General features: G+C 46.8%; 1 protein-coding gene across 2 annotated transcripts in view; it reads right to left on the bottom strand.

The window, feature by feature from the left end:
- The window catches only part of LOC137355387 (glutamate receptor ionotropic, delta-1-like), a 410432-nt gene that overhangs the window by 31693 nt on the left and 352685 nt on the right, over positions 1–26054 (bottom strand). For both annotated transcript variants that reach the window (XM_068020382.1, XM_068020381.1), the window contains exons 7-10: positions 21351–21452; positions 17817–18014; positions 14033–14363; positions 10291–10429 (exon numbers count right to left, since the gene is read on the bottom strand). In XM_068020382.1, coding sequence (XP_067876483.1) covers positions 10291–10429; positions 14033–14363; positions 17817–18014; positions 21351–21452 — 770 coding nt within the window. The remainder of the gene's footprint in view (positions 1–10290; positions 10430–14032; positions 14364–17816; positions 18015–21350; positions 21453–26054) is intronic.

The following is a 26054-nucleotide window of genomic DNA, read 5'->3' as shown; positions in this document are numbered from 1 at the left end:
GTCCCAACACGATCAGAGACATCAGTCCCAACACCGGCAGAGATATCAGTCCCAGCAGAATCAGAGACATCAATCCCAGCACGGTCGGAGACATCAGTCCCAGCACTGACGGAGACATCAGTCCCAACACCGGCAGAGATATCAGTCCCAGCAGAATCAGAGACATCAGTCCCAGCACGATCAGAGACATCAGTCCCAACACCGGCAGAGATATCAGTCCCAGCAGAATCAGAGACATCAATCCCAGCACGGTCGGAGACATCAGTCCCAGCACTGACGGAGACATCAGTCCCAGCACAATCAGAGACATCAGTCCCAACACCGGCAGAGACATCAGTCCCAGCAGAATCAGAGACATCAATCCCAGCACGGTCGGAGACATCAGTCCCAGCACGATCAGAGACATCAGACCCAGCACGATCAGAGACATCAGTCCCAGCACCGGCAGAGACATCAGTCCCAGCAGAATCAGAGACATCAATCCCAGCACGATCAGAGACATCAGTCCCAGCACAGTTGGAGACATCAGTCCCAGCACAGTCAGAGACATCAGTCCCAGCACAGTTGGAGACATCAGTCCCAGCACAGTTGGAGACATCAGTCCCAGCACAGTTGGAGACATCAGTCCCAGCACGATCAGAGACATCAGTCCCAGCACAGTTGGAGACATCAGTCCCAGCACAGTTGGAGACATCAGTCCCAGCACGATCAGAGACCTCAGTCCCAGCACTGCTGGGGGATGAGGATTTGCCCCACTCTGTGTAGGGGATGGGGTTTTGCCCCACTCTGTGTCGGGGATGAGGATTTGCCCCACTCTGTGTAGGGGATGGGGTTTTGCCCCACTCTGTGTAGGGGATGGGGATTTGCCCCACTCTATGTAGGGGATGGGGATTTGCCCCACTCTGTGTAGGGGATGGGGATTTGCCCCACTCTGTGTAGGGGATGGGGATTTGCCCCACTCTGTGTAGGGGATGGGGTTTTGCCCCACTCTGTGTAGGGGTTGGTGTTTCCGCACTCTGTGTAGGGGATGGGGTTTTGCCCCACTCTGCGTAGGGGATGGGGATTTGCCCCACTTTGTGTAGGGGATGGGGATTTGCCCCACTCTGTGTAGGGGATGGGGTTTTGCCCCACTCTGTGTAGGGGATGGGGTTTCCCCACTCTGTGTAGGGGATGGGGATTTGCCGCACTCTGTGTAGGGGATGGGGTTTTGCCCCACTCTGTGTAGGGGTTGGGGATTTGCCCCATTCTGTGTAGGGGATGGGGTTTTGCCCCACTCTGTGTAGTGGATGGGGTTTTGCCCCACTCTGTGTAGTGGATGGGGTTTTGCCCCACTCTGTGTAGTGGATGGGGTTTTGCCCCACTCTGTGTAGGGGATGGGGTTTTGCCCCACTCTGTGTAAGGGATGGGGATTTGCCCCACTCTGTGTAGGGGATGGGGTTTTGCCCCACTCTGTGTAGTGGATGGGGTTTTGCCCCACTCTGTGTAGGGGATGGGGTTTTGCCCCACTCTGTGTAGGGGATGGGGTTTTGCCCCACTGTGTAGTGGATGGGGTTTTGCCCCACTCTGTGTAGGGGATGGGGTTTTGCCCCACTCTGTGTAAGGGATGGGGATTTGCCCCACTCTGTGTTGGGGATGGGGTTTTGTCCCACTCTGTGTAGTGGATGGGGTTTTGCCCCACTCTGTGTAGGGGATGTGGTTTTGCCCCACTCTGTGTAAGGGATGGGGATTTGCCCCACTCTGTGTTGGGGATGGGGTTTTGCACCACTCTGTGTAGTGGATGGGGTTTTGCCCCACTCTGTGTAGGGGAAGGGGTTTTGCCCCACTCTGTGTAGGGGATGGGGATTTGCTCCACTCTGTGTAGGGGTTGAAGTTTCCCCACTCTGTGTAGTGGATGGGGTTTTGCCCCACTCTGTGTAGGGGATGTGGTTTTGCCCCACTCTGTGTAAGGGATGGGGATTTGCCCCACTCTGTGTTGGGGATGGGGTTTTGCCCCACTCTGTGTAGTGGATGGGGTTTTGCCCCACTCTGTGTAGGGGAAGGGGTTTTGCCCCACTCTGTGTAGGGGATGGGGATTTGCTCCACTCTGTGTAGGGGTTGAAGTTTCCCCACTCTATGTTGGGGATGGGGTTTTGCCCCACTCTGTGTAGTGGATGGGGTTTTGCCCCACTCTGTGTAGGGGATGGGGTTTTGCCCCACTCTGTGTAGTGGATGGGGTTTTCCCCCACTCTGTGTAGGGGATGGGGTTTTGCCCCACTCTGTGTAGGGGATGGGGATTTGCTCCACTCTGTGTAGGTGTTGAAGTTTCCCCACTCTATGTTGGGGATGGGGTTTTGCCCCACTCTGTGTAGTGGATGGGGTTTTGCCCCACTCTGTGTAGGGGAAGGGGTTTTGCCCCACTCTGTGTAAGGGATGGGGTTTTGCCCCACTCTGTGTAGGGGAAGGGGTTTTGCCCCACTCTGTGTAGTGCATGGGGTTTTGCCCCACTCTGTGTAGGGGAAGGGGTTTTGCACCACTCTGTGTAGGGGATGGGGTTTTGCCCCACTCTGTGTAGTGGATGGGGTTTTGCCCCACTCTGTGTAGTGGATGGGGTTTTTCCCCACTCTGTGTAGGGGATGGGGATTTGCTCCACTCTGTGTTGGGGTTGAAGTTTCCCCACTCTATGTAGGGGATGGGGTTTTGCTGGGGTTTGCCTGACTCTTGATGTTGAGGTTCCCAATGTTGTGCTGTATCAGCCTGTGCTTGGAATATTCTATTTTTTAATTGTGCTTTGTGTTTCAATCTAAAAAAAAATTCACAAGAAAAGTTTCTTGGAACGAAACATAAACGCCTGAGAGGTGAGACGATGAATGTTAACAGCTTCGGTTTGTCACACCCTTGGGTAACAGGCTGTTGTCTCCAGCGATATCCCTGAGCTCAGGAGTTTTACATAAAAGTTCAGTCAAAAGCACCTGGAGACGTGTTGCTCTGAACAATCTTCAGGGAGAACTGAAGAATTAATAAATATATCCGGCAAGGCAATGCCGAGCGAAATCGGGCGGGGTGTAAATCGAGACAACAGACCAATCGTATCAGCTTCTCACTGGGATAATTGCCTTAGATTTCTGCTGTCTTGTTACCAACTTCCTGACCAATGACAATAGTTTCACTATCAAAATTTCTCGTCATCTTGTGAAGTGTCTCTGTGATGTCTCATTGTGGTGAAGTCCCCGATCCTCCAACGCTATGATCTTGAAATCCTCATCTTTGTTTCTGAGTCCCTCCATGGCCTCACCGCTCCCTATCTGGCCATAAAACCCTCCAAGATATCTGTACTCCCCCAGTTCTAGCCTCTCGCACATCCCTGATTTCTACTGCTCCACCATTGGTGGCCGTGCTTTCACCTTCCTTGGCCGAAAGCTCTGGAATTCCCTCCTTAAACCTCTCTCTCTCTCTCCTCCTTTAAGATGTTCCTTGAAATCTACCTCTTTGACCAAGCTTTTGGCCATGTGTCCTTAAATCTCCTTGTGTGCCTTGGTATCAAATTTCATTGACATTTTACGATGTTAAAGGCGCTAAATAAATGCAAGTTGATGTTACTGTCTGTAAGTTGTTGAATGTTCCATGTTCGGGAGTATAGTAGCAGGATGGTCCTTGCCACCTTGCTAAACACACCCAACATAGCATAGAACTGACCAAGGCCCTGGTACCTTCACACCCGAGAATGGATTGCTCTTATTTTTGGAACCAGGGCACAAGGATGCCAAGGGAATTAAAGTAAAAAAAGGCAGTGGAGATCTTAATAACCTGGAAAAAATAAAAACCTTCAAATAGCTTACACTATGATACTCTTTGTTTTGTTTTATCTCGGCTGAGTGTGTTTTGACGAGTTCTGATATGATTCAAATCACCGTTGCAGAGCTCAGCTTCAAACTGAGTGTCCGCAGTCTAATGAATCAATTCTCTCAGTGTTCTGGAGAGGTCAGCTGTATGTACATTTCACTTTGAAAGCAAATTAAATCCCTCTGGCAGTTAGAAATGCAGAGCACATGATAGATTCAGCGAGGACTGGACAGAATGAAAGACTGGGATATGATTGAGATTCCAGTTTAAGACAGCGGAATAACCAATAAGAATATCTGCATGAAGGGAATATGATTAGGCTGGAAACAGCACTGCATGTTAAAGCACAGTGAGGCTCAGGGGGGGATGTGCAACAGAAGGAAAAGGAATAAAAGATAATGCTGTAGAAATAAAGACTTCATGTCAACAAGCAATGTTTGCAAAACAAAAATCCCTGAGTGAATTTTCTTTCACAAAAGGCAAGGACTGCACGGCCTTAAACGTTAGTTCACAACAAGCTCACAGCTTGTGAAAGGCTGAGAATGAGACAATGGGCTTGTAGTAAACTGCTGTGAGAGCATAACAAAAAATCAGTTTTAATGATGCACGCAAACACACATTTAGTGTGTTCATAGCTGTTATTTTAAAGCAGGCCTTTTATACTGATTCCTTTAAATGGGTTAAGACTTCAGCAGAATATCATTGAGTCCTAATATTAACCAACAATAATTCCTCAATTACGATTAGAAGAGAGATGGGAAAGATTGAAGATCTATAACCAACTGCAGCAGAGAAAGCTCGGGGAGATCTGAGGGATGCAAGTTGTTGTTGTTGTTGGGGGTGTTCTACCTCCGGAAAGATGATAGATCATGAAAGGTTATTTCCACCTGAACCTTCCTTAAATAAGTATCCACAAACAATTTCTGAGCAGGAAAGTTACATTGTGATCAACTGCCTAGAGATGGAAGAGAAGCTTCTCTGCGATGTAAAATTTGCAATCTCTTCAGGTACAATCAATCATCTCTGCTGGGTTGGTATTCACATCTCACCCACGGACTAAACAAGTGGCAAAGGTAGATGGAAAAGCTGGTGGAAGAACATAGGAACATAGCAGCAGGAGTAGGCCATTCAGCCCATCGAGCCTGCCCCGCCATTCAATATGATCATGGCTGATCATCTACTTCAATGCCTTTTTTCCCACACTATCCCCATATCCCTTTATGTCATTGGATTTAGAAATCTGTCAATCTCTGCTTTAAACATACTCAATGACTGAACTTCCAGAACCCTCTGGGGTAGAGAATTCCAAAGATTCACAACCCTCTGAGTAAAGAAATTTCTCCTTATCTCGGTCCTAAGTAGCTTCCCCCTTATTTTGAAATTGTATCCCCTGGTTCTAGATTCCCCAAACAGGGGAAGCATCTTGCCTGCCTCTACCCTGTCTATCCATTTAAGTATTTTGTAGGTTTCAATGAGATCACCTCTCATTCTTTGAAACTCTAGAGAATACAGGTCCAGTTTCCCCAATCTCTCTTCATAGGACAGTCCCGCCATCCCGGGAACAAGTCTGGTGAACCTTCATTGCACTCCCTCTATGGCAATAATATCCTTCCTAAGGTAAGGGAACCAAAACTGCACACAGTACTCCAGGTGCGGTCTAACCAAGGTTCTATACAATTGAAGCAAGACTTCACTACTCCTGTACTCAAATCCTCTTGCAATAAAGGCTAACATACCATTAGCCTTCCTAATTGCTTGCTGCACCTGCATGTTAGCTTTCAGTGACTTATTGACAAGGACACCCAGGTCCCTTTGTACATCTACACTTTCTAATCTCTTACCATTTAAGAAATACTCTGCATATCTATTCCTCCTACCAATGTGGATAACCTCACATTTTTCCACATTATATTTCATCTGCCACGTTCTTGCCCTCTCACTAAGTCTGTCCAAATCCCCTTGAAGCCGCTTTGCATCTTCCTCACAACACACATTCCCACCTAGTTTTGTGTCATCCGCGAACTTGGAAATACTACATTTGGTCCCCACATCCAAATTATTGATATATATTGTGAACAGCTGGGGCCCAAGCACTGATCCCTGTGGTACCCCACTCATCACAGCCTGCCAACGCTAGAATGACCCATTTATTCCTACTCTCTGCTTTCTGCTTGTTAACCAATCCTTAACCCATGCCAGTATATTACCATGTGCTTTAATTTTGCTAACCAACCTCCTGTGGAGGATTTTATCAAAGGCCTTTTAAAAATTCAAGTTTACCATGTCCACCCACTCCCCTTTATCAATTCTGTTAGTAACATCCTCAAAAAACTACAACAGGTTCGTCAAACATGATTTCCCATTCAGAAATCCATGTTGACTATGCCCAATCATTATTATCCAAGTGTCCATTTATCACATCCTTTAGAATAGATTCTAGCATTTTCCCAATGACTGATGTCAGGCTAACAGGTCTGTAATTCCCTGTTTTCTCTCTCCCTCCTTTCTTAAATAGTGAGGTGACATTTGCGACCTTCCAATCTGCAGGAACCACTCCAGAATCTATAGAATTTTGGAAGATGATCACCAAAGTATCCACTATCTCCATAGTTACCTCCTTCAACATTCTGGGATGTAGAATATCAGGTCCTGGGGACTTATCAACCTTCAGCCTCATTAACTTCTCCAATACAACTTTCTTACTAATACTAATTTCCTTCAATTCCTCATTCCTCCTAATCCCTTGGATCTCTAATTCTGGGAGATTTCTTGTATCTTCCTCAGTGAAGACAAACACAAAGTAATCATTTAGCTTCTCTGCCTTTTCTCTATTCCCCATTATAAATTCTCCTGACTCTGCTTGTAATGGACCCACATTTGTCTCAGCCAAACGTTTCCTTTTTACGTAGAAGCTTTTACAGTCCGTTTTTATATTTTTTGCTAACTTACATTCATATTCTGTTCTCCCTTTTTTTTTATCAGTTTCTTTGTCCTCCTTTGCTGTATTCTAAAATCCTCCCAGTCCTTGGGTTTAATACTATTTTTGGCAACTTTATAGGCCTTTTCTTTTAATCTTATACAATCCTTAATTTCCTTTGTTATCCAGGTTTATTGCCTTTACTTTTGGGGCTTTTGTGCCTTGAAGGAATGTATAGTTGCTGTAAACTATGTAACATTTCTTTCCATTGTCTATGTACTGTCATATCTTTTAATGTATTTTCCCAAACAACCTCAGCCAATTTGCCCCTCATACCTTCATAATTTCCTCTGTTCAATTTTAACACCCTGGCTTCAGATTGAACTACCTCACTTTCAAACATAATGTAAAATTCTATCATACTACGGTCACTCATCCCTAAAGGTTCTTTTACAACAAGATTATTAATTAGCCCTTTCTCATTACATAAAAACTAGATCTAAAATAGCCTGTTCTCTAGTCAGTTCCTCAACATACTGCTCTAGAAAACTATGCCTAACACACTCCAGAAACTTGTCCTCCACAGCATTAGTGCTCATTAGGTTTACCCAGTCTATATACAAAAGAGTTGGATTTTTCAAGGAAGTTTGATCCCACTTGTCTTAAACCACAAATCTTACATTCACTCAGTGATGAAACAGTCAGAGGCTGAAGACAAAACCCCTCTCTTGCCCCTGAACTCAGTAGATTTCAAAGCCTTGAAGCTTGGTGGGTTTGATGCAGCTCAGTTACCTGACTCTGAACCAGACTGTGTTAGGGTGACACTGAGTCCCGGCTGTCTCCAGTCTGGCATTATGAGTGGAGCTGCAGCACAAGATGACTTTTTCTAAGCTCAGACATATATTTTCTCCAAGTCTGTATATCCTCAGAGTAGACAGAGAGATCAAACATGAAGCACCTCTGCTAGTTACTGAGGGGCCTCCTGTTGCAAGCAGCTGGTTGCAAAGAGCTGTTTCAGGGTGGTTTATAGGACAGGTGACAGAAAGGAGAAGGCAAAAAGGTGAAAAAAAGGAGATTTTCAAAACACAAAGAAGAGGATTTTCAGGAGGTTTTTAAGACAGTGAAGCAGATGGTAAGGCAGATGTTGAGGAAGGAAGTTCCATGGTGTCTGAGTTGGTGTAGACAGTGGCACTAATGGGTGGCTGGAACTGATTACAGAGGGAGGGACCATTTGAAGTCATTTGGAAGTCATCAATTCTCTGAGCTATGGGGAGCCTTTGGAGTTCAGCAAGGATAGGCTAATAGGGGTCCGGGTGAACACAACTCAAGTACCAAACAAATTTGAGAGGAATTCCCCCACAGAGAAGTGGTAATATGAACATACAAAAAAACATAGACAGCAGTAGGCTATGCGACCCCTGGAGCCTGCTCTGCTCTTCAATAAGATCATGGCTGATCCTTTATCTCAAAGCCACTAGCCTGTTCTAGCTCCAAATCCCTGAATTTCCTTAGTACCCAAAAATCTACCGATCTCGTCTTTTGAATATACTCATGAGCTGAGCATCCACTGCTCTCTGAGGTACAGGATTCCAAAGATTCACTACCTTCTGAGTGAAGGAATTTCTTCTCATCTCAGTGCTAAGTGGCTGGCCCCTTATCCTGAGACTGTGACCCCAGGTTTTAGATTCTCCAGCCAGGAGAAAACAGCCTCTCAACAGCTACCTTCTCAAGTCCTCTAAGGATTGTATACGTTTTAATGAGATTACCTCTCATTCTTTAAAACACCAGAGAGGATAGGCCCATTCTACTCAAACTCTCCTCAAAAGGACAATCACCTCATCCCAGGAATTAATCTAGTGAACCTTTGTTGCACTCTATCTGAGGCAAGTAATCTTTCCCTAGGTAAGGAGATCAAAACTGCACACAGTACTCCAGTAATAAAAACAAAAAATGCTGGAAATACTCAGCTGGTCTGGCAGCATCTATGGAGAGAGAAGCAGAGTTAATGTTTCCGGTTCTGATGTAATGTTAACTCTGCTTCTCTCTCCACAGATGCTGTCAGACTTGCTGAATATTTCCAGCATTTTCTGTTTTTATTTCAGAGTTCCAGTATCTGCAGTATTTTGCTTTTATTACACAGCACTTCAGGTCTGGTCTCACCAAAGCTCTAGATAATTGCAGTAAGACTTCCTTAGTCTTTTATCCAACCCCTTTGCAACAAAGTCTAACATATCATTTGCTTTCCTAATTGCTTGCTGTACCTGCATGTTAACTTTCTGTGATTCGTGTATAAGAACACCCAAATTTTTCTGACTGCCAACATCCTAGTGATATCCTGAACACATTCTGTACTTCAAGTTTAAGGTTGATATTAAGACAATATGTTGGACCCATGCAGTACATAGTAACCAAATGATTCCAAAAAACACAAATTAAAAACTGACTCAGGGCCAATAATTCAGCTCCTCCTTGCGAAGATCTCACTCAGGCAAAATGCCAACATTAGCCCAAATAAATCAGCGCACTTAACTCTGACATCAGAGCCATTCATTACTCACTGATAGGTTGAGTCACATCCTGTGATCGTAGCACAAAACATTGCTCAACTGTTTCCATGCAAGGTGGAAATATATGAATTATTTATCAGTTGCTAAAATCTCAGGATGTAATATACTATATCTGGATAGTTTACTGTCTACTTTATATTAAACAGCCCTCCCCCAACCCCTGAATGTCAGAGTGTCTCAGAGATCAGATATACTGCTTGGGTGAGATAGTCTCTACCGCACAAACTCCCTGCTGCAAGATATTCCATGACAACAGACAACTTACTGAAACACTGCTCAATCTTGTGTGTTGGCTGTAGTTCTGACAGAGACAATGTCTTTCCCTGATTCAGGTAGCTTAAAATCATTTTTGAATTCATATTACTCTGTCAAAAATCATATTAGAATATCATACAGAAATGTTTCTCTATTTGACACAAGACAAAACCCTGCTTCCAACATAGGCCCATAATGACCAAGAACATGGTTCTGACCGGCCTGCACTCTGTTCTCTCCAGATCTCAGTCTGTGAGAGAGGTAAGACTCTACTCCCACTAAACTGAGATGCAATCAAAGACACACCTGACACCTGACAAGTGAAAGGATGCTGGTTTAATCTTCCAACCTTAGATACATCACAAATCTTTTATATGGTTTCCTCAGTGTAATGATATACATTTTAATAAGGAAATATTTCTGTCTGAGAGTCAATTACAGAAACAATGATGGAGTTGAAAGCTAAATTCTGAACTTGAACTCTGAATTGAAGATGACAATATTGATGTGTTTATGCCAATGAAGCTTTTCATCTCACAGATGTTAAGCATGAGACAGGAATCACCTTCCTTTTGCGATGACTGCTGATAGGCCAGAGTAATCCCCAAAGATTAAAGACGACAGTGACAAGACAGCTTGTATTGTGCCAAATAAACAGATCATTTCTTTGAAAGGAAAACAACACAATTCTTTATCCTTTTTTGTCTAGAAGCTTCTGTTGAAGTTACTTACTGGATGGAGTTATCCATTCTGGACACGGTCAGAAATGCAGCCAGGTTGGCCGTGTATGAGGAACACACGATGAGTGTGAAGAGCCACCAGCTACCCATCACAATCCGCATAGCAACTGAGTTCATGGGTGAATCTCCACCTGGAATCAACAACATTTATTGGAGACTGTTAGAAGCTTAAACAAAGACAGTGTTTTAATCAACTAATTTCCATTGTAAAATCATTCGGGCTTTAAACATTTTTTTTCCTCATTTTATCAAAATGTATAATTTCTAAAATGGTACAGTCCAACACTACTTCTTTAATTAGAGAGGTTCTGCAAAGAAACATTGCATTTAAATCACTACATAACATGTTTAACAGGGCAGAGATAGTGGGGAAGGTTAGTAATGGGGACAGAAATCATGCAGGGTGTAAAATGGGTAAACAAACCCCTACTGGCCAGTGGTAGAAGTGAAAATGCACCCTTTATGTACTATTACTGTCTTCCATCAGTGTACATTATTAGCGTGCTGTCAACGTGCACAGGCAGGTGTTTAATTTAAAGGCAGTTCCTTGCAGTGAAATTCAGAATAGTTATCAAACTGAGAGATTACACATTAAAAATTAGATGCAGATTAGAGTTTTCTAAATAACTTAAAGATATCATTCTTCATTTGTGAAATTTGTAGCCACATTCACGATACACAAATTGGATGCATTATCAAAATGAGTCCTAATTTACATCTATAAATTAACATAATTACAAAATAGACTTTTCTTTACAACTCAAAATCTGGCAGATCTGTTTTTGCAAAAATTATTTCTATTATGTTAATAAGGATACATGAATGCAAATTAGTATTAGAATCTTCCTGCCACTACCTTGGGTTGTGAAGTGGGACAGCTCTCGGTTCTCCACTCACTCTGATCAATGAGGGATTTAACCCTCACTAATTTAATAACTTTGAATTCATTCCCCCCCGGATTAACTCTGAGCTACAATTAAACTTACCCTGCAAAGAGAAAATCATTTATCTGAAAACCTTTACAAAATCCAAGTTGGCACATAGGGTTGCCGAGGAAGTCTGATTCACCAATGGAGATAGTTTCCAGTACCAGCCTCTAATTCTTCCAGCATTGTGTCTGAGAGAAAGATTGGGATCAGACTAACCCTTGGATCTCCTGAATATGTGACACAGGTCACGGTTACTGGCTACTTCCATGATATTTAATGTCAATCTTGGCACCACTGAAGCTACCTTGGACCTTTGCTGCTGTGGTCCCCTGTGTGTGTCACCTTCCAAAATAATGAATGAGAACTGCCACAGCTCCTCATTTTACTTTAGAATCCTCGAAACTTACAGCGCAAAAGGAATCCATTTGGCCCATCGTGCCTGTGTCATGCTTAGACCCATTACCTGCTTCTTGTCTGTGACCCTGTACGTTCCTCTTCTTCGAGTATCTGTCCCACTCCCTTTTAAAATTATTTATGGAATCAGTTTCCACCACCTTTTCAGGCACAGCGTTCCAGATCCTGACAACTCTCTGAGTGAAAACATTTCTCCTCACCTCCCCTCTGGATCTTTTGCCAATGATTTTAAATCTATGACCCCACTTGCCAGAGGGAACAGCCTTTTTTCTATCTACTTGATCAAAACTTACACCATTAAAGCTTTTGAGAGACAGCCGAAATGGTCTTTTGTACAAACATATTCTTTTTCTTACTTTTGGGCCTCCTTATCTCGAGAGACAATGGATACGCGCCTAGAGGTGGTCTGGTGTAATGGTCTGGTGTAATGGTCTGGTGTAACGGCCGAAATGGTCTGGTGTACAAACAGATACCGTCACAAGTATAAGGTCCATCAGACACCTGGAGATTAGCCTCTCACTGCCTTGTTCCTAACTGTGTGAATCCCAATAAACTCATGAAGGTCAACAGTTAAAGTCTGAACATGCTGTGGTGCTGACTGCCTTAATGTTGCTGTGAGCAGCACATGTGACACTCTCATGCTTTCCTGTTTGGTTTTCTGCCAATAGCACCAAGGGAAAGACCTTCTCCCTCACTGCTGGGTTAGCTCAGAGTTTTAGGGCAGGATTCAAATACTTGGGGCACTGCTTTCAGATCTGCAGAAAGACAGTTTTTGATTGTTCCAACAAGCTCTTGAATAAAAGATTTGTTTTGTGTGAGGAACAAAGCAAGATTTGGAATGAATTGGCAGCTTCTAAACTCATTCCATGCATTCACCCATAAATAAATTGTTAGTTGAAAGAGCAGATGAAGAACACTGGCAGTCCTGGGAAACTATTCGGTTCCTTGGTAACCAAAGCCTGATACAAATCAAGTGCTCTGGGATGGCTGCTTGCCATCGCTGATGATGTCATGAGAGTTTGGAAATGTACTATGGAAAATGGAGCAGGAGCTAATTTCCAGTTCACTTTGCACAAGAATTCATGTGACCACCTTTTGGTTAGAGTACTGCTAACTGCATCTTCCAAAGCAACTGCGATCTGAGGGTCCTTGTTCAATTTCTTGATCTACACACAAGTCTCCAATAACTTCTTCCACAACACTCACCTTGGGCTAACCCAACTGTATATATTAAATGACTAATTAAGTTGGCAATGTGCTCAATCACTAAAGGTTATTCGGGCAGATTTTCCTTCCCGGGTTTCCATGCATTAGAACATAAAAAATAAGAAATAGGAGCAAAAGGAGACCATTCAGCCCCTCGAGCCTGCTCCATCATTCAATAAGATCATGGCTGATCTACTACCACAACTCTACGTTCCTACCCCATCCCTAGATCCCTTGATTCCTTGAGTATCCAAAAATCTATCAAACTCTGTCTTGAATATACTCAATGACTGAGCAGCCACAGCTCCCTGGGACAGAGAATTCCAAAGATTCAAAACTCACTGAGCGAAGAAATTTATTTTATTTTTTATTTAGAGATACAGCACTGAAACAGGCCCTTCGGCCCACCGAGTCTGTGCCGACCATCAACCACCCATTTATAGTAATCCTATATTAATCCCATATTTCCCAAATTTCTTGCCATCTCAGTCCAAAATGGTCGATTCCTTATCAGGCAATAGGTGGCTGAAATTCCCACTTCATTCCTGTTCGGCTGGGCTTTTTCCTTACCTGGATTTCAGGTGTCTGTGCCAGTCCAGAGCCTCATACATTCACTAAAGTTGGTGTCTTATTATGTCAATAGGACCTGGACAGTGAGTTAACCTGGAAAGAAGTGGGGCCCACAGCAGCCTCAGTGTTAGCAATAACCTGGGTGCAGGAACCGAAGGCTATCCCTGCCCAGATCCCACTCCCACTTCCTGAACCACAGACTACTCTGGCGCTCCCATTCCCTCCCACATTCTGTCCCTGCATTTATCATGGGCCCCACGAGATGCACAGCTTTCTGCTGCTGTCTTTTTGGTTGGGAGCTCAGCTGGTGATAGATTAATGAGGGCTAGCCATTAAAATGGGCTGGGCAACCAACTCCCCCCTCCCTTCTCCTCCTCCCTGTTCCTCCACCTCCCTTTCCCCCCTTCAGACTACTTGGTGGTGGGCCCCTTCTCCCACATATACACCACCATTCTTGATGTACATCCCATGTGCACCACCATTCTTACTCTCCAATCTAGATACAGCATGATCCCCGATGTACATTACACTCTGTATTCCACATGTACGCCACATTTTTCCATTCTACAATAACATTTCCCAATCACATTGTGACATTATAAGGCTGTAATGTACCTTGTTGAACGAATGCTCCGTACACAAGCCAGATGGCACTGTGGAGAGTGTTGGAGGTGGAAGGGGGGGTCTGAGGGTGTGTTGGAGTCTGTGCCCGCACCACGTGCACCCGATTGAGCACAAAGATCAGGACCCCCACCAATGGGATGGCAGCAGCGATGCAGGCCCACACTGCCAGGTCAAAGGGAGCAAAGATCGAGAAGATGTTAATCTTTTCCTCTGGCTTTTTCAGGAGGATTCCAACGAAATAATCCATGTAGCGCTTGCTGAAGTCCACGACACTTTCTCTCTCAGGAGTAATGGTTATTGCCGAGACTGCAATGTCTGCTTTCTATAAAGAAGAAAACAAGCATGGGTTGCTGTCATTATATCAGGAGAAGAGGACCAAGGCTCTATTTTATTTTATTAGACATTGCTGTTTTCTTTTATCCCAATTGCCCTTCATTTCTCCATTATCCCTGACTATCCTCCTTTCCAAGTGTCTATCTCCCTCTTTAAACATCTCAGTTGATTTGACATCTAATTTAACATGCGTTCCACAGTCTCACAATCCTCTGTGATGGGACTATTTTCTGCATTGAGCTGCTTTAGTTCAAATTCTAAGATGGCGTCTCCTTGTTCTGGATTCCCTAGTGGGGAGGAAAGGTCATTCCGTAACCATCTAGTTAATTCCTTTCATTATTTTAAACACCTCCATCTGATCAACCTTTAAACTTCTCACCTCTAGGTTATATAACCCATGCTCTCTTGCTCCTGAGTCTGAAGATTGTGGGCTCAAGCCCCACTCTAGGAATACAGCACCCAATGTGTTATGACAATACTGATGTAGAGCCCCACAATGGCTGAGATGACATTAGAATGGTCACCATACATTGCTATCTCCCTATTTTCCCCAAAAATATACTTTATTCCTAAAATTCAGAAAAAAATACATTACAAAACAATTCAAACTGGATATTACATAGAGTGCAATACAGATCAAGTTTATTTCAATACTGTACATGAGGTGTCTCACTACTCTTGCCATTTCAGGTTATATTTACACTGTACATTTGCATTACATACCAAAAACATTCTCTGGTGTATACAGCCCAAGGGGTTTTATACGGGTTCCGGCCCTTGGTATACAATGGGAGGAGGGCCCTACACAGTGTCCGTTCACCCTTGGGTCTTTGAGGCGGCTGTCCCAAGTTTTACTACGTCCCTCAGCACATAGTCCTGGACCTTGGAATACTCCTGTGGAGTGTGCTGATTGGCTGCTGGATTATTTCACTGACCTGGGCTCCCTTAATGTTCATGGACCCAGATTACCCGGGGTCTGTGAAGCCATCAGTTCTGAGGGTGCAGCTGTTTTAGTACGCAGGGTGACAAACAGAGGTGAACCTTGCTGGCTGGATTCTGATAACTTAATAGAATGAAATGTCGTGGCAGCTAGAATAGTCTTAACAGCAGTACCACTGTGAGAAGCACATAATTCCTGAATAAAACTGCCCGTCACATGAACATAACATCTAGATTAAAAGAAACAGATGCCAGGGTGAGATTTCAAACCAGTAATTTTAATAAAGGGGTAGGAAATCACTCAAGTTTTGTCCTTGTGAGTTGAAGCATTATATGAAACGATTAGTGATATTACTGTTTCATTATCACTTGTTATCAAATTGTAAATCCAGAGTGAAATTATACTTCAACCACCATAGAATAGAAAATTAAAATTCCCCTCCAAAAAAGACCCATTCTGTTGAACCAACAACACCTCAATTTTAAAATTCTCATCTTTGTTTCCAAATCCCACCATGGTCTTGTCCTTCCCTATCTCTGTAACCTCTTCCAGACCGACAAATCAATTGCTCTGGGATGGCTGAGTGCCATTGGTGGATGATATGGAAAATGGAGCAGGAGCTAATTTCCAGTTCACCTCTCACAAGAATTCATGCGACCACCTTTTGGTTAGAATACTTCTAACTGCATCTTCCAATGCAATTGTGATCTGAGGGTCTTTCTTACCTGAAGTAAGATCAGGTTGCCCTGTAAGATCCCTCAGTACTGACCCTCCGACAGTGCAGTGCTCCCTCATGTACTACTGCTTCGACAGTGCAGTGCTCCCTCAGTACAGCCCCTCGACAGTGCAGCACTCCCTCAGTACAGCCCCTCGACAGTGCAGCACTCCCTCAGTACGACTGCTTCGACAGTGCAGCGCTCCCTCAGTACAGCCCCTCTGACAGTGCAGCGCTCCCTCAGTACTGACCCTCCGACAGTGCAGTGCTCCCTCAGTACTGACCCTCCGACAGTGCAGCGCTCCCTCAGTACAGCCCCTCAACAGTGCAGCACTCCCTCAGTACAGCCCCTCGACAGTGCAGCGCTCCCTCAGTACTGACCCTCCGACAGTGCAGTGCTCCCTCAGTACTGACCATCCGACAGTGCAGCACTCCCTCAGTACAGCCCCTCTGACAGTGCAGTGCTCCCTCAGTACTGACCCTCCGACAGCGCAGTGCTCCCTCAGTACTGACCCTCTGACAGTGCAGCGCTCCCTCAGTACAGCCCCTCAACAGTGCAGCACTCCCTCAGTACAGCCCCTCGACAGTGCAGCGCTCCCTCAGTACTGACCCTCCGACAGTGCAGCACTCCCTCAGTACTGCCCCTCCAACAGTTCAGTGCTCCCTCAGTACTGACCCTCCGACAGCGCAGCACTCCCTCAGTACTGCCCCTCCGACAGTGCAGTGCTCCCTCAGTACTGCCCCTCCAACAGCGCAGTGCTCCCTCAGTACTGACCCTCCGACAGCGCAGCACTCCCTCAGTACTGCCCCTCCGACAGTGCAGTGCTCCCTCAGTACTGACCCTCCGACAGTGCAGCACTCGCTCAGTACTGACCCTCTGAAAGTGCAGCACTCCATCAGTACTGACCCTCTGAGTGCAGCGCTCCCTCAGTACTGACCCTCTGACAGTGCAGCGCTCCCTCAGTACTGACCCTCTGACAGTGCAGCACTCCCTCAGTACTGCCCCTCCGAAAGTGCAGCACTCCCTCAGTACTGACCCTCCGACAGTGCAGCACTCCCTCAGTTCTGCCCCTCGACAGTGCAGCGCTCCCTCAGTACTGGCCCTCCGAGAGTGCAGTGCTCCCTCAGTACTGACCCTCCGACAGTGCAGCGCTCCCTCAGTACTGACCCTCCGACAGCGCAGCACTCCCTCAGTACTGCCCCTCCGACAGTGCAGTGCTCCCTCAGTACTGCCCCTCCAACAGCGCAGTGCTCCCTCAGTACTGACCCTCCGACAGCGCAGTGCTCCCTCAGTACTGACCGACAGTGCAGCGCTCCCTCAGTACTGACCCTCCGACAGTGCAGCGCTCCCTCAGTACTGACCCTCCGAAAATGCAGCGCTCCCTCAGTACTGGCCCTCCGACAGTGCAGTGCTCCCTCAGTACTGACCGACAGTGCAGCGCTCCCTCAGTACTGACCCTCCGACAGTGCAGCGCTCCCTCAGTACTGACCCTCCGAAAATGCAGCGCTCCCTCAGTACTGACCCTCCGACAGCGCAGCGCTCCCTCCGTTCCGCTCCTCAACAGTGCAGCACTCCCTCAGTACAGCCCATTGACAGTGCAGCGCTCCCTCAGTACTGACCCTCCGACAGTGCAGCACTCCCTCCGTTCCGCTCCTCAACAGTGCAGTGTTCCATCGTACTGCACTGAAGTGCTCGCCTAGATGATGGGCTCAGGTCACTGGGTGAGATTTGTCATTACACAAATTCAGTCATTAAATTCAATTTGAATTAATAAACGAGTGCTCACCTTATTAATGAGTTCCCCAATCATTCCATTCCAGGACCCATTTGGAAGCTGACTGCCATATTTATGGTCCATGGCTTGATAGATCTCATACTTAAATCCAAGGTTCTTTGCCAGTGCATCAAGGACATCGATGGAAAAGCCCTTGTAACGTTTTGGTTGTCCCAGGATGTTTTCAGCAACCATGACAAATGGCTCCTCCTGTGGATACACCGCAGTATTGAGCTAGTGGAGTTTAAAGGCAGCATTGTACATCAATGGCCTCAAACAAGCGACAGTGAAATGTTACAAAACTTGTCCGTGTGGTTGAACAGTGAGGAGGAAAGCTGTAGACTGCAGGATGATATAGATGGTCTGGTCAGTTGGGCAAAAAGTGGAAAATGGAATTCAATCCAGAGAAGTGTGAGGTAATGCATTTTGGGAGGTGCAACAGGCAAGGGAATACACAGTAAATGGGAGAATATGGAGTAGTGTGGAGAACAGAGGGACCTTGGAGTGTATGTCCACAGATCCTTAAAGGTAGCAGGACACGTTGATAAGGTGTTAAGCAGGCATACGGGATACTTGCCTTTATCAGCCAAGGTATAGAATATAAGAGCTGGGAGGTTATACTAGAATTGTATAAAACAATAGTTAGACCACAGCTTGAGTACTGTGTACAGTTCTGGTCACCACATTACAGGAAAGATGTGATTGCAATGGAAAGGGTGCAGAGGAAATTTACGAGGATGTTTTATGCCAGGACTGGAATATTTTAACTATGAGGAAAGATTGAATAGGCTGGGGTTGTTCCCTTGGAAGAGAGCAGGCTGAGAGGTGATAATTGTGGTGTACAGAATTATAAGGGGCCTAGATAGGGTAAATAGGGATGACCTATTTACTTTAGAAAAGGAGTAAAAAAACACCAGGGGACATAGATTTAAAGTAATTAGTAGAAGGATTAGAGGAGGGATGAGGAAACATTTTTTCGCTCAGAGGGTGGTAGGGACCTGGAACTCACTACCTGAAAGGGTGGTAGAGGCAGAAACTGCCACCACATTTAAACAGTACTTGAATGTCTACTTGAAGAACCTGCAGGGTGATGGACCTAGTGCAGGAAAGTGGGATTAAGCTTGCATGTCACTTTCCAAGCGTCGTCCCTGCAGTTGAAAACAGTTTTAAAGGAAAGCAAGCCATGAATTTCAAGCACATTCTTATGTTCCTCAGAAATATTCCCAAGTGTTGGGCATGAAGTGAGATTTACCAGCACACGCTGTGTCTCCATATCGAAAACATGAATTTCCCCAGGGTTCCTCATGAGAAACATTGCATGTTGAGGAAGTGGGAAATGAAAAGAAGAAAAGTGCCAAAAGCACAATGGAAAGGAGGTTTATATCAGGTGTTTGAAAACAGCAAAGGAGGTGGCAAGGGGGAGTTCCAGAGGGAGGTGGGTAACAGCTAAAAGGTCATTCATTTATGGTGCAGTGATGTTAATGGGAATGAGAGGCAGACTTATAATGCAGATCACTAAGATGGTGTGGGGCAAGGCCTTTAAGCGATTTGCAGGCAAGGCTTATGGAGTCAATGGACTTGGCAAGGACAGGAGCGACGGGAATGTTGGACAGGAGCGATGGGAATGGTGGACAGGAGCGATGGGAATGTTGGGGAGGAGTGTTGGATGAGTTGGGTAGGAGCAATGGGTGCGTGCAGGTACTTGAAAAGGAAAAAACTGCAGAAGCATAGCTAGGGAATGGGACTAATTGGAAGAGCCAGCCTAGATAGAAAGGGTTCCTTCTGTGCTGTTTGGTTCTAATTCTAGGTGAGAACAGGAGAGTTTTGGAATATTGGACAGGAGCGATGAGAATGGTGGACAGGAGTTATGGGAGTGTTGGACAGGAGTGAGGGGAGTGGTGGACAGGAGTGAGGGGAGTGGTGGACAGGAGCGAGGGGAGTGGTGGACAGGAGTGAGGGGAGTGGTGGACAGGAGTGATGGACAGGAGTGAGGTGAGTGGTGGACAGGAGTGGTGGACAGGAGTGAGGGGAGTGGTGGACAGGAGTGATGGACAGGAGTGAGGTGAGTGGTGGACAGGAGTGATGGACAGGAGTGATGGGAGTGGTGGACAGGAGTGAGGGGAGTGGTGGACAGGAGTGATGGACAGGAGTGACGGGAATGGTGGACAGGAGTGATGGACAGGAGTGAGGTGAGTGGTGGACAGGAGTGAGGGGAGTGGTGGACAGGAGTGAGGTGAGTGGTGGACAGGAGTGATGGACAGGAGTGACGGGAATGGTGGACAGGAGTGATGGACAGGAGTGAGGTGAGTGGTGGACAGGAGTGGTGGACAGGAGTGATGGGAGTGGTGGACAGGAGTGATGGACAGGAGTGAGGGGAGTGGTGGACAGGAGTGATGGACAGGAGTGACGGGAATGGTGGACAGGAGTGATGGACAGGAGTGAGGGGAGTGATGGACAGGAGTGAGGGGAGTGGTGGACAGGAGTGAGGGGAGTGGTGGACAGAAGTGAGGGGAGTGGTGGACAGGAGTGATGGACAGGAGTGAGGGGAGTGGTGGACAGGAGTGACGGGAATGGTGGACAGGAGTGATGGACAGGAGTGACGGGAATGGTGGACAGGAGTGATGGACAGGAGTGAGGGGAGTGATGGACAGGAGTGACGGGAATGGTGGACAGGAGTGATGGACAGGAGTGACGGGAATGGTGGACAGGAGTGATGGACAGGAGTGAGGGGAGTGATGGACAGGAGTGAGGGGAGTGATGGACAGGAGTGATGGACAGGAGTGACGGGAATGGTGGACAGGAGTGAGGGGAGTGGTGGACAGGAGTGAGGGGAGTGGTGGACAGGAGTGATGGACAGGAGTGAGGGGAGTGGTGGACAGGAGTGAGGGGAGTGGTGGACAGGAGTGATGGACAGGAGTGACGGGAATGGTGGACAGGAGTGATGGACAGGAGTGAGGGGAGTGGTGGACAGGAGTGAGGGGAGTGGTGGACAGGAGTGATGGACAGGAGTGAGGGGAGTGATGGACAGGAGTGATGGACAGGAGTGACGGGAGTGGTGGACAGGAGTGATGGACAGGAGTGACGGGAATGGTGGACAGGAGTGATGGACAGGAGGGGAGTGATGGACAGGAGTGAGGGGAGTGGTGGACAGGAGTGATGGACAGGAGTGACGGGAGTGGTGGACAGGAGTGATGGACAGGAGTGAGGTGAGTGGTGGACAGGAGTGAGGGGAGTGATGGACAGGAGTGAGGGGAGTGGTGGACAGGAGTGATGGACAGGAGTGACGGGAGTGGTGGACAGGAGTGATGGACAGGAGTGACGGGAGTGGTGGACAGGAGTGATGGACAGGAGTGACGGGAGTGGTGGACAGGAGTGATGGACAGGAGTGACGGGAGTGGTGGACAGGAGTGATGGACAGGAGAGAGGTGAGTGGTGGACAGGAGTGATGGACAGGAGTGTTGCGAGTGCTGGACTATGTGGAGGTGTGGGCAATGGCTGGAGATTATCTCGCAGGTCTATCGTTTTAACATAGAGGTCTCCGGTTACCAGAATAGTGACCACTTTCAGGGTAACTCCTTGCATGTCACTTTCCAAGCGTCGTTCCTGCAGACTTCCATTCAGGCCCTTCACTGGATTCCAGATAGCCAACTATCAGGGCAATAAAAAGAACAAGTCAATAAATAAATCAGTGCTAGTTTTCTGAAATCAGAGTAATGATGAAATGACAAATCCATTATCAGATGTTTTTGTCAGATGTTTGCTTTTGTAGGGTGTGAGTCTAAGCTGTTAAATTCAAATCCATCTACTCCATTGATTCTCAAATCAAATCTCAAGGAAAAGAACCACATTCAGTGAGACTTTCTACAACTTGAATAACAAAAGAACCAAGTTATTACTATAGTCCATGAACCCGAAGGGTTATTGCACTACTCTTCTGTGCTGATGGGTCAGTGGGATGGAAATAATTATGTAATACTGCAGAAACGGACTTGCATCTCGACAGCACCTTTCACGGCCTCAGCACTTTATGCTTTACAGCCCATGAACTACTTTTTGTAGTCTAGTCACTGTTGTAATCTAAGGACACATGGCAGTCTCCCCTTGACATTCAATGGCATTACCATCGCTGAATCCCCCACTATCAACATCCTGGGGGTTACCATTGACCAGAAACTGAACTGGACCAGCCACATAATTGTTGTGCCTACAAGAGCAGGTCAGAGACTGGGAATTCTGCGGTGAGTAACTCATCTCCTGACTCCCCAAAGCTTGTCCACCATCTACAAGGCACAGGTCAGGAGTGTGATGGAATACTCTCCACTTGCCTGGATGAGTGCAGCTCCAGCAATACTCAAGAAGCTCAACACCATCCAGGACATGGTAGCCCACTGGATTGGCACCCCATCTGCAAACATTCACTCCATCCACCACCGACGCACAGTGGCAGCAGTGTGTACCATCTACAAGATGCACTGCAGCAATGCACCAAGGCTCCTCAGACAGCACCTTCCAAACCTGTGACCTCTACCAACTAGAAGGACAAGAGCAGCAAATGCATGGGAACATCACCACCTGCAAGTTCCCCTCCAAGTCACACACCATCCTGACTTGGAACTATATCGCCGTTCCTTCACTGTCGCTGGGTCAAAATCCTGGAACTCCCTTCCTAACAGCACTGTGGATCTACCTACCCCACATGGACTGCAGCGGTTCAAGAAGGCAGCTCACCACCACCTTCTCAAGGGCAATTAGAGATGGGCAATAAATACTGGCCTGGCCAGCAATGCCCACATCCCATGAATTAATTTTTTTTTAAATTGCCAGCTCTCAAAAGTAGCAGTGAAATAAAGGGCCAGATTATTTGTTTTAAGTCAACAGTGAAATACTGTGAATGCTGAAAATCTGAAATAAAAACAGAAAATGCTGGAAGTACTCAGCAGGTCCAGCAGCATTGATGAAGGCTCACCAACTTGAAACACTGGACTGAATTTTATGATGGCGGCTGCAATCCCATTGCCAGGGACAAAAGCAGAAGGCGAGCCCGCTTCAGCTGGCGTGGGACCCAGGGAGGGATACACCCGGCGTGGGACCCAGGGAGGGATACACCCGGCGTGGGACCCAGGGAGGGATACACCCGGCGTGGGACCCAGGGAGGGATACACCCGGCGTGGGACCCAGGGAGGGATACACCCGGCAGTTGCCGCCGAGGGGCTGCCATCTCGATTAAGGATGGTGGCCCACCCCCAACAGCTGCCAGCCCAATCAGAGGACCGGCAGCTCAGCAGCGCCATTGCTAGCGGTGGCCATTGTTGGAGCTGCAACTACAGGGTGAGGGCGCATTGATGGCCGTATGCCCTTAGTGACAGATGTGGGGTCTCGAGATGCCGGGGCCAGGCAGGCAAATGATGGCAATCAGTCGGGGGGGGGGTGGGGGTGGGGGTTTAGGGGTCATTGAGAGTGGGCACAGTGTTGCCATGGGGGTGACTATTGCAAAGGGGCGGCCCCCTCTATGGGTCATGGAGTTCCCAAAAATGGCGGGTCCCCCCCGGAGCCTGCTGGAAGGCCTCCAGATTGAATTGGATGGTATCTCCACACGACTGCAGGACCCTCCACCCCGGCCGCTGGCAAAACACCCACGGAGGCAGGAAGAGGCCCTTAATTGGTCACTAAGGTGACTTAATTGGACCCCCAGTGGGCAGCCCATATGAGCTTTCCCGCTGCTGGCAGAATGCCATGGCATAGCAAGACGTCGGGTACACCCACCCCCGATGCCTTCCCAGGTCATTTTTCCACACTTCCTGCCTCCCAGCTGATAAAATACAAGGGGCTGATAAAATTCCAACCATTAACCATTAACTCTGCTTCTCTCTCTGCAGATGCTGCCAGACCAACTGAGTATTTCCAGCATTTTCTGTTTTTACATCTGTTTTAAGCATTGACTGAAGGTTAAATATTGACAGGTCAGCAGGGAAACCCCCCTGCTCTTCAACCCCCTTGCTCTTCAAATTGTGCCATGGGATCTTTTACACTCACCTGAGGGCAGACAGGGTTCTGGTTTAACATCTCACCCAAAAAAAAAGGGTACCTCTGACAGTGCAGCACTCCCTCAGTACTGCACTGGACTGTCAGCCTAGATTATGTACACAAGCCTCTGCAGTGAGGCTTAAACCCATGATCTTCTGAGCCAGAGATGAGAGTGCTACTCACTGAACCACAGCTGACACTATTATTAACTATACAATCCTGCAAGGTAGTGGCTGTTTGGAGTTGGACAGCGATCACTATGTAACACTATGCTGCTGGTTGCTCTAGGGATTGGAACTCGCTTTACAACATTGCGGGTTGAAGTATTTGGTTGCGATGAAATACGTTCATGGATTGTCTGACAGTAACTTGGGGCAGGCATCGATGAAACTGACTGTGCAACACTGCAGTGTAATGGAATTGGCTGGTAATAGCAAAGTGGTAGTGGCTCAATAGGTTTGATTGATAATAGCAAATGCTTGCAGTAGTGAGTAGCTGATGGAGATATTTTTATCAATTGCCTTTCTCTCCTGAACACATTGGCTTGTTGCTAACCATAGTCAGCAGTTGGCATCTAAAACCACACCTAAAAGACCATTTCCCACGAGTGAGCCTCGACAATGAATGCTGGCAGGCTGCTTGACTGCAGATGCCACTTACTTGACCATTTCTGTCCTCATCCAATGTCCACACAAAATCATTTCCAGCGAGGTTACTGGAGGGTAGTCAGGGGTCGGCTGCTAGGCAGTGATTCCCTTCCTTAGGCCTTTTAGCTGATGCTAGATAAAGACACGAGGGAGAAAGGAATAGAAAGATGTGTTGATAGGGGGGGATGACGCTCATGTGGACCATCAACCCTAGCATGGACTAATTAGGCTGAATGGCCTGTGCCTGTGCTGTAAAATTCTATGTCATGCAATTCTCGGCTGCTGCATTTCATGTGTGACTTTTTAACAAAGCAAAAATTGGGGTCTTACTGTAACTCCAGGTCTGACCTGCCTTGAACAAGGCAAGAGATGATAAAGGAGGTCTTTTCCCTGCAGGTTAGTGATGTGTGGACAGAGCCCCAGAGAAGGGAATGGATCCAGGGTAACTAGACTCACTCACCATGCCGGAGCAGGATTAAAAGTGAGAGAGATATTGAGAGCACTGAGGGAGTCCCAGTTATGACCCTCAGTTTGTGATGACTTAGCTAATCCCAGCAGACCTCTCCCATCTGGAGGTGAAAGGAGCTGAGCCCCTTAACAGAGAAAGAAGAAAACTTTGTGAGAAAGCCAGAATGCTAGGTCACAAATGGTGCTAATGTTTCTCCATGTCAAGGTCACTCCATCAACAGGCTTCCAAAGGGATGAGTCATAATGGAAGCAAGGACAACAGGAAGGGAGAGAATCCACTTGGCACTCACCAAATACCCACCCAGCACCCAGCTGGCATGCAATGAACAATCCCTTGGCACTCACCACTCAGCCAGCAATCACTGGGCAGGCACTCACTGGACACTCATCGAGCCTGTAGCAGTCACCGAGCAGTGCTGGCAGAAGCCCAGAAACGATCTCAGCCACAGATTGAACTGAAGTCATTGCAGGGATTCAGACCGAGGAATGTATTAGCATTTCTCTTTCAACCATACTAAAATATTTATTTGTAATTTTGCAGTTGATTTTATTCGGTAATGACCATCGCCTGCCTAATAGGATGTGGCAGCAAAATTATTCATGCTCCTTGGGTTGGCAATTGCCAACCTTTTATTTAAGTCAGCCAGCCTGCAGCGCCTGGAACACAGTGCTTGACATCCTCTCCTTCAATGAAACAACATTTGGAGTATTCCGAAATCTTGTCTTCAATCTTCTCCTGGCCCCATGAACAGTATCAACTCTGACTGGGGGAGCTGCAGGCTCCCTTTGCAATTTCACTCAAGTGACTATTACTCATGTCTGGCCCTCGACAGTGGGGTACTTGTCTGTGGAATTCCTCACAGCTCAGCCAGACTCTGCTCCCACCTGATTCTGCATTTGCAGACTTCCAGTTTGTCCCCAATTTTTAATTAATTTTAATCACTACATTTTTTGGTTGAGATGATGAGCAGACCATCTGATCCTGGGTTTGTGACCCTGCAGCCGGATAGTCGGCCCTCTGATCCTCCCCCTCTCCTCGTGAGGAAGTCTGAACCACGGAATGGCCCATGTGAATGTTTCTAGGTGAATCCCACACACAGTCACTCCTCAG

The sequence above is a fragment of the Heterodontus francisci genome, chromosome 42 (assembly GCF_036365525.1).
Source record: "Heterodontus francisci isolate sHetFra1 chromosome 42, sHetFra1.hap1, whole genome shotgun sequence".
NCBI lineage: Eukaryota > Metazoa > Chordata > Chondrichthyes > Heterodontiformes > Heterodontidae > Heterodontus > Heterodontus francisci.
The sequence above is the reverse complement of the archived record's forward strand: the minus strand, read 5'-3'. Positions and strand labels throughout refer to the sequence as shown.